Source organism: Alligator sinensis, unplaced genomic scaffold (genome assembly GCF_000455745.1).
Source record: "Alligator sinensis unplaced genomic scaffold, ASM45574v1 scaffold713_1, whole genome shotgun sequence".
In the NCBI taxonomy this organism is placed as follows: Eukaryota; Metazoa; Chordata; order Crocodylia; family Alligatoridae; genus Alligator; species Alligator sinensis.
Genome location: NW_005842814.1, coordinates 500,338 through 509,327, shown reverse-complemented (window position 1 = coordinate 509,327; position 8,990 = coordinate 500,338). Strand labels below are relative to the sequence as shown.

General features: G+C 48.4%; 1 protein-coding gene across 1 annotated transcript in view; it reads left to right on the top strand.

Moving 5' to 3' along the window:
• Positions 1-7,784: 7,784 nt before the first annotated feature.
• The window catches only part of CUNH12orf66 (chromosome unknown C12orf66 homolog), a 12,236-nt gene continuing 11,030 nt past the window's right edge, over positions 7,785-8,990 (top strand). The window contains exon 1 of the mRNA XM_006035271.3: positions 7,785-8,190. Within this exon, the coding sequence (XP_006035333.1) occupies positions 7,956-8,190 (235 nt within the window). The 5' untranslated portion in view covers positions 7,785-7,955. The remainder of the gene's footprint in view (positions 8,191-8,990) is intronic.

Sequence of the window (8,990 nt, the reverse complement as noted above, 5' to 3'; positions counted from 1 at the left end):
TTTGACTGCTTAATTCTTAACTTCTAGTTTTGGAGGAAGCCTTTCTTTTGGTACTCAGTAGTGTGCATTTTTGATCATTGGAGAAGGAAGTACCTGTTCAGCCTCCACAAGAGAAGGCTGAGGAGGGATCTAGTGGCAGTTTACAAACTAGTCAGGGGGGACCAGCAGGCAGTGGGGGAGTTCCTGTTCCCCCAAGCACTCCCAGGAGTGACAAGAAATAACGGTCACAAGCTGGCAGAGGGTAGATTCAGACTAGATATCAGGAGGTGCTACTTCACTGTCAAGGCGGCTAGGATCTGGAACCAACTTCCAAGAGAAGTGGTGCTGGCTCCTACCCTGGGGGTCTTTAAGAGGAGGCTAGATGAACACCTCCTTGGGTTGTTTGACCCCGGTACTCTTTCCTGCCATGGCAGGGGGTCGGACTTGATGATCTGCTCAGGTCCCTTCCAACCCTACCAACTATGAAACTACCAGAGAAGCAACTGTTTTTACTCAAAGGCTTGTTACTGTCCAGAGTTTATTTTTTCAGACAGGAAATGATAAGCATAATTACTTAAATAGCATAATATAGAGCCACAGTATTTCTTCAAAGTTACCTTGACCTCTTCAGTTGACCATTTATTACCTGTTTTATTATGCACTTCAGTGTCGGGGTTTAGTGTCCAAATTTATACTGCATTCTTTCATAACACACCCAAGTTATTCACAAGGATTTTTATGGAAGAACACAGAACCTTCCCTTTTCCAGTTGATGTAGGCATATTCTTTCCAATGATTATACAGCGCAGGATGTGGGAATTGTGTTTTTTTTTAACCTGACTTGCAGGTCAATGCTGGTCAGCCATATACAGGTTTTAACTCTCCTCCCCCCCTACTCCTCCTGTCATGAATGTGACAAAAAACGCAACTATTGTCAATTAACCCTGAAGTTGGAGCATTTGCAAACATTGCTAATCTTAAAAACATCGATCAGTAAAGTCTATATAATGGGAAAACAACAAATGTAAATTATAATTTTGTTCAAGGTATGAATATTAATATTCATACCCTAATTTCTTTTAAGAAAGGTTCTGAAGGTGCAAGAAGTAAGGGTACTTATGCACATACTTTCTGATTTGGTGACATGCCAGTTACCTACCAGAGATCTGATGTGTGTAGTTGTGTAAGTGGTGAAATGCATGTCAGTGCACAGGAAAGGGCGGTGTGCTTTTGAACTAAAGCATCTATGTGTTCAAAAGCGTGCTGCCACTTTCTCTGTACAGATGCATGTTTCGTCACTTATGTAATTGCAAGTGTTGCAGTGCCAGGCACTTTTTGAAGTGCCTGGCACTATGGCGCTTACATGGGTAAAAATGCCTCAAGTGCCTATTTTACAATGGTAGGCAAATGCTTAACTGTCTAGACTGGAGTGCTCAACCCCTGGCCTGTTGGTCAGATTTGGCTTGCAGGACTGCATCATCTGATCTGCAGGGTTCTTCCAGGGTCCTAGAATTTGGCAGTGTGAGAGCAGTGAAAGTATTAATTACCACTCCCCTGCTACTACATTTCTAGACCTGTTGGGGGAGCCCATAGGGCTGGGGTGGCATAGAGTCTGATCTGCTTTATTGGGGCAAATGGTTGAGCACCACTGGTTGAGATGGCTAGATATTTGACTAGCTGTCCACAGGCCCTTCCAGTCACTTCTGTGACCGTGTGATTAGAGGGGAGAGTATGGGAAGGAGCAGTTTGCTACTATACCAGTGTATTAGACCCATGCAAAAGCAGCTAGTATTCACTTTGGATTTGGGGGACAGTGATTCGAATCACTGTCTCGAATTGATTCGGCTGAATCTGATTTAAGACATTCAGCCATGGCCCCCTCTCCTCCAGCCTCCAGCTCCCTACTTACTAGCATGGAGTCTGGGTTCAGTTCCCTGGTGCAGTGAGCAGGGACTGCCCGAATCGCTGAAGCTCTCCAAATCTCCAAATTGATTCGGAGAGCTTCAAATCTATTTGGACCTTTTCATTGGTCTCCTGGTTTGATTTGGATTTGGAGATTTGGCCGCTGAATCTACTCCGAATTGAATCGGCACCAGAAGCTTCGCGTAGCCCTGCAGTATATATGTTGACTGGTGGGAAGGGGGTGGAAGGAATCGTGGGGGCTGTGCACCAGTGGGGCCTGCCCCTGCAGTACATTACCTGTGCAGCATAGGAACTACATGCTGCTGTCGTGTGAAGCCCCTGGCCCCACTGGAATTAGATTGCACTGGTCTAGATCAGTTCTCAATCTTCTTAGATTCAAGGTACCCTTTGGAAAATGCCAGCTCAGCTTTCCCTTTTTTTACTACACAAATTGTCTTGTTGAAAAGTATTCAGAAATGTCACAATGGGTCAGAATGTTTTTGATACTGGCCAGATATAGAGACTCCAAAGTAACTTTCTACTCTTCCCCACCTGTTGGCACCAACTCTTCCTGTGGTACCCATGGTTTACAAGGTGAACTTTTCCTACAGGAACTGGACTTGCATCTATTTTCCACTGGCGATGACACGGGGCCCACGTGGGCTATCGACACCCTTGTGGAAGCCCTAAGCAGCACTAGCACCTTCCACGACTCTTAACTTCTGTTTGCATTGTCCATCTGACCAGTAGTAGTAGTACTTGTGCGGGCCACCTCCTGATCCCGTCCATGCGGCCATGTGCGGGCTAGGAGTGGTATGCGCACACGGGCTGTGGCCAGCAGCCCGGGCACGCAGGGTCAAAGAAAACCGGTGGCGAGTTAGAATTAGTTACAGACGCGTAATGGTTGATTAAAAGATTGTTTATTTACACCAAAGATGGTCATGGTGTAGGCTGGACAGTTTCCCAGGCTCAGCTCCGCTTAAGTCCTCGCTAGAGGGCTCCGACAATTGACCCCGGAGTTGTTGAAGCTCTGTGGGTTCGGCTCGGTAGTTTCAAAGGAAAGGGATACGTCTAGGATCGCGCTCGGTGACGGGGAGAGGCTAGAGGCCGTTTGGTCCCCGGAGTGGTTGATGCTCCGTGGGTTCGGTAAATAGGCCCCCGGAGTTGTTAAGACTCCGTGGGTTTGGTAAGTCGGCCCTCTATTGCCCTTTTAAGGAGAAGAAAAAGCTGGGTTCGAAGGGATTAGCAGCGCTTAGAAATCTTCACGCTCTTTCTCCCAAACTCCAATTGCTCTCTCTCTCTCTCTCCAACTTGGGCGGAAACCTCCCAAGCTCTTTATACGGCTAGCAAGCCAATCGCTAGCTGCCACGTGTGCCTATATTAAGGATCGGCCAATAATGTGGCATGAATCTAAATACAAATGGCGGGAACTCCTTTGCACCATGCATCACTATGATGCAAAAGAAATGCACCATGCAAAGAAGGCTACAAACTGGCAGGAAATACTGTTCTGCACGCGGGTTCTCCTATTGCAGCAGAAAACTCTACCGTGCAAAGGAGCTGCAATTTGGCGGGGACATAATTTAGCGGTGCCAAAGCACACAAAAACAAAAAACCACAACTTTGGGTTGTGACAGTACTCAATGCAAATGTTTTTTTCACAATCCTCTACTCAGTGTGAATCTTTGACTCCTGGTGAGAAATTGAGCTATGGCACACCCTTTTTTGGGGCCATAAATCTCTTAGCTTAAGGTGCTTTTCCCAGGAATGTCCATGTGCAGTGGCAATACATAGGGGGTGCACATGCACCTGAGAGCTCCAGTGCACCCCCTAACTGGTCACGCTCACTGCTTAGGCAATGAGCAGGGGTGGGGGCAGGTGGGAGTGCTGGTGCCCCTCCTGCGAGTGCCAGCTGGGGAGGGAGCGCCGTGGCACTCCTGGAAGTGGGCACAGCCACGTCTGGAAGCAGCCGCAGCAATTGGCCACCTCACAATCAACCACAGGGGGACCTGTTCCCCCTGGTCAGTGAGGTTGGCCATGGGGTGGGGGGAGGGAAGCACGTGCCCCCAACTCAGGTGGCACCAGTCGCTCATGTCCATGTGGACATATTGGCCTGGGTGCACATGCTGGACTTTGATAGCCTCAATTCTTTATTTTCTTTGAATGAGGTAGCAGTTGCCCAAGCTATGCCTCAATTAGGCAGTTTTCTGCCTAATAAGCTGGTATCATTGGGTTGTTAGCAGTGTTGTTGTTGCTTTTGTCCTCATCAGGTGTTATTGACTTGTTGTCAGTGTTGAAGTGCCTCAGGAACTGTGGTGTCAACAAGTTTCAGCTAGGAGGTTCCAACACCAATCTTGTCTTGAAGAACAATCACAGGCTCAGTTTGGTGGCAAATATTCAGCCAGGTTTATTGTCTACAAGCACAGCCTTAACACATTTTGGCTTAACAAGTACATCAGATCAAGAGCTAAGGCATTTGTACCCGTGACAAGGTAGTTGGCACATCACTATGCAGGCTCCCCCAGGCCTCTACAAAGTTTTTTTGCTTTCCAATTCTCTTTTTATACAATGATTAAAACAAATTACATATTGCATTCCATCTGTACCTTAAACATCTCAAACCATCCTGTACCAGGGGCTTGCTTCACATTCTGACCTGGGTGTTCTCATTCCAGCCTTATCATCCTGGTACTGGATTCTCCTACCTTGTACAGCCATCTCCCCCTCCTATCTATTGGTAGGGATGCACATCCGGTTTACAAGCCAAGTTTTGTTTTTGTGAGGAATTTATACATCAGTAGGCTGGTGAGGCCTACTCTGACAAATGCTTTAGCAAAGCCTTTATGTGAGCAGCAAATATATATCAATGTTCCAGTGAGGCCTACAGGTGGCACTCATGTCAAAAGGAAGAACTTAAGTGATTAATGACCAGGTAACCAATGCAGCCCATCAAATGTACCTCTTTGTCAATCACATTATTAATTAACCCATTATTAAATAACAACCTATTCAGATGATCTAAGCAGAAATGGATTGTATTAGTATAAAGCCAATTGTACAGCAAAACAGAGAAGAAAGAAGCATAAGAAAAGACAAGACACACAATTGTTTAGCAATCTTTCTGCTACTTTTCGTATGTAGTCAAAGAATGCAGTGGTAGCACATCTGTGTGTTTCCAAGCCTGTTCCCAAAGGAAGTGTCAGAGGGTCTAGTTTATACAGTAAAAGGTATTGATTGCTTGAAAAAAGACCAAAAGTGTTGAGTGATTTCTTAGTTCTGGGATGATTGAGAACCTCTCATGCTGGTCACTCTGAGATTAGCTCCTGGACAAGTGGACTTTGACTATGACGGGACTTGCTATATTTTAGAAAGGAAAATTACTCAGAAAGGCACAGCATAACATACTTATTGTAATATTAGCAAGTGGATAAGGGAGAAATAGAAGTGTTGCATAGAGAAATACAACCAAACACAGGGGCAAGAAAAAGACTTTCAGGTATCTGGATTGAATCTCAAATATGACAAGATTGAACGGTTACAAACTGCTCCGTGACCGTTTTAGGCTGGACATAAGGAAGAACTTCTTTACAGTCTGAGCCCCCAAGGTCTGGGATAGCCTGCCATTGGAGGTGGTTCAAGCACCTACTCTGAATGCCTTCAAGAGAAACTCGGATGTTTATCTTGCTGGGATACTATGACCCCAGCTGACTTCCTGCCCCTGGGGCAGGGGGCTGGACTCGATGATCTTCCGAGGACCCTTCCAGCCCTAGTGTCCATGAATCTATGAAACCAGTTAGTGGTCCCTCATACAACCAGATTTAACACTGGGAAAGATTTGGTTTCAAAGAGGATTTTTTTGTCTTCAATTGTCTTACTATTAATTAGATTTTCCAAGACGGGGTGTGTACAATAGCCTATAAATTAAGTCCTCCCCGTGTTTCATGCTAAAAAGTTTCAAAAGTTCAGTTAGCATTCTGATTCTTTTGTGCTGCCTCAAAGGTTTTTGGCAACTTTGGTAAGACCTTAGTGTGTGTATACAACTACAATATAATAATACATAAGCTGTGTAAAGATACATAATTCACAAAATATCTCCCATATGCTTACAGCTAGAACTATGGCATTCACTTTATATACAGTTTTGATTGTCTGGAATTTACATCACCAGCCTCTGTGCACAGTACTGGCTCTCCAGATCCCTATACATCTAGGACTCTACATATGAACTAGTGGATATTCTGTGACCCATATTGGGCAAGGTAACTCTCCCTAATAATTAAACTATCATGGACACAACCAAAATAGTCTGGCCAAATTTGGCTACTTGACTCCTACAGCTACGGAGCTTGATAAACATTACCATGTGCCTGTTATAGGTTTGAAATTTGTGTATATTCATCAAGCACCATATCCTCAAGTTTGAGCAGCCACCTGTAAGGAGTCTGAACAATGTGAAAGTTAGCTGAAAGACAGAGCTTAAGGATGGCAAATCCTATTCTTTGGTAAGTCTCCAGTTTTTTGTGGCCAATTACTAAGCTCTACCAACCAAGTGTGATTTTAGGGTGTATAAAATGTTTCCTTCATAAGTTACCTCCAATTCTTGGCAACCCTTTACAGCCCTGGTAATGGAGAAACAGATGGCTGCTGCAGGTTGCTTTGGGTGCAGTGGACACAGCATCTTGCTTGACGGTAATGTGTGGTGATCCATTAAAGTGGCCATCATTCCAAGACCCAGTCTTCGTCCATGAGGGCCAGAACACAGCGGGGTACTTCTCCATCAGAAGAGTAGAGCTTTTCAGTGTGAAGATACAGGGCTCAGGATACTCTCTGCAACTTCCGGATGTATGCACAAGTATCAAAGTAGGCATAGATATCAGCCTTACCGTGTTTAGGAAACAGCTACCCAACCTGACATATCCTACATAAAGCCAACAGCATAGTGGGTTATATTAACAGGTGTGTCACCTGCAAATCAAGAGTACTGATTCTTCATCTCTATTTAGTACTGATGAGGTCTCACGAGGAGCACTGTGTCCAGTTTTGGGGCCCACACTTCAAGAGGGATGTGAACAGTTTAGAAAGAGCCCAATACAGAACAACAAACATGATTAGAGGCCTAGGAGGCAAAACTTGTGAGAAAAGGCTGAAAGAACCAGGGTTATTTAGACTGGAGAAGAGAAGACTGAGGGGGGATTCGATAACAGTCTTCAGAAAGCTGATGGGTGATAATAGAGAGGATGGAGGTGGGCTTTTCTCTGTGGCTGTTCCTAGGCCTGTCCCCTACAACGGCCCTAAGCTACAGCGGAGGAAGTTTAGGCTGGAGATTAAAAGGAGCTTCTACAAGGGTGATCAAGTATTGGAACAAGCTACTTAAAGAGAAACTGTGGAATCTCCATCCCTGGAATTTTTCAAAAGCAGATTAAACAGACTTGACTGGGATAGTTTAGTCAGGGATGATCCTGCCGTGAGCAAGAGGCTGGACTAGATGACTGTGGGAGATCCCTTCGAACTCTATTTTTTCTATGATCCTGTATACACCATCAGAACCAACCAAGACAAGAGACTCTACACAAGTTCCCATCAACCCTGCCACAACACCCTGGGAAGCCCTGGCGAGGCGGCAGCATCCGGGGCGAGAGGAAGCCTACAGCAAGTCTGAAAAATGCTCGGGCAAATCCTGCCGTCCTTCCCTTCCAAGGACAGGATCTGGCTGGGTAGCTCGTCCCCACCGGCAGCGCCCCTTCATTGCGAGTCCTGCCGGCGTCGCTACATTTCTGTTCCTCCACGGACCCGAGCCTCCGCCCCGCCCCGGCCCCGCCCAGGGCCCCCCACGTGCCCCGCGGGCACTGGCTGAGGAGCCAGAGCGAGGGGGCGGGGCTAAGAACCAAGCCCCGCCCATCCACGCAACTCCGAACATTCCTTCTACTTCTGCTGCTGCGGCCATTTTCTGAGCGCGGACACTTCCGGCGACGAAGAGACAGGGAGTTTTCCCTCCCCGCTTCACGTGACCGCCCAGGCTCACGTGACGCCACGGCGCCCCTCAGCTGAGCGGCGTATCACGTGGCGGGCGGGGGATGGGGGAGTCGATCCCGCTGGGCGCGCCGGTGCCGGTGGAGCAGGCAGTGCTCGAGACGTTCTTCTCCCACCTGGGCATCTTCTCGTACGACAAGGCCAAAGACAATGTGGAAAAGGAGCGGGAGGCGAACAAGAGCGCGGGCGCCAGCTGGCTCTCGCTGCTGGCCGGCCTGGCGCACCTGGCGGCCGCCGAGAAGGCCTATCACAGCATGACCTTCCTGGGCCAGAAGCTAGGTACCGGCTGGGCAGGGGCGGGGCTGGCCCGACTCGCTGCTCACGGGAGGGAGGCGCCGCGGGGCGTGGGCGCTGCCCTACCCGTCTCGCCCGCCCGCCCGCTCGCTAGGGGCGCGGACGGGCCTCGACGTCTCTCCTGGCGCCGGGTGTGACGTCAGAATAGCCCCTAACGGCCCCTGCTGCCCCTCCCCCTGATGTCATAGAAGCCTCGAGGCTGCTTGGTCCCTAACGGTCATAAATGGTCTCTGCAACCCCCCCCCCCCCCCCCAACCCCCACCCCCCCCCTGCCACAGCTGCGCGCCCGCGCTCCCCCCCTCACCCGCGGCCCGCACTCACTCCTTCTTGGGCTTCACGATATTCCCGTTGGCGGGCCACCGCCCCTCTTTCCCTTTCCACCTGCCTGTGCCCCAGGAACCTGAATGGAGGGCTACAGGGCAGCCACTTGCCCCCTGGGGGGCTTTGGGAGCCTGGTGGGGGTGCCATCCTTTCTCCAGTGCCTGCATTAGTCCAGTGAGGTGTGCAGACACATTTCGCAGGGTAAACCTGGACATCTTGCATAGGCATTCCCAGGCCTTAAAGCTATCCCGTTCTGTTGTGAGCTTTCTGAGCTTGCTGCCCCAGAAAAATTGCTCCCGGGTTTTTCTGTAGTAAAAAATGGAGTACAAGCTAAGATTGGCACTTTTCAAGGGCTGCCTTGTGTCTGCTGAAGGGGGCCTTAGTGTGGGGGGGCTTTTATAAAGGTTGAGAATCCCTGTCCTTCGAGCTCTCTCTTTTCTAATAGCTATATGAGATTGAGGGAA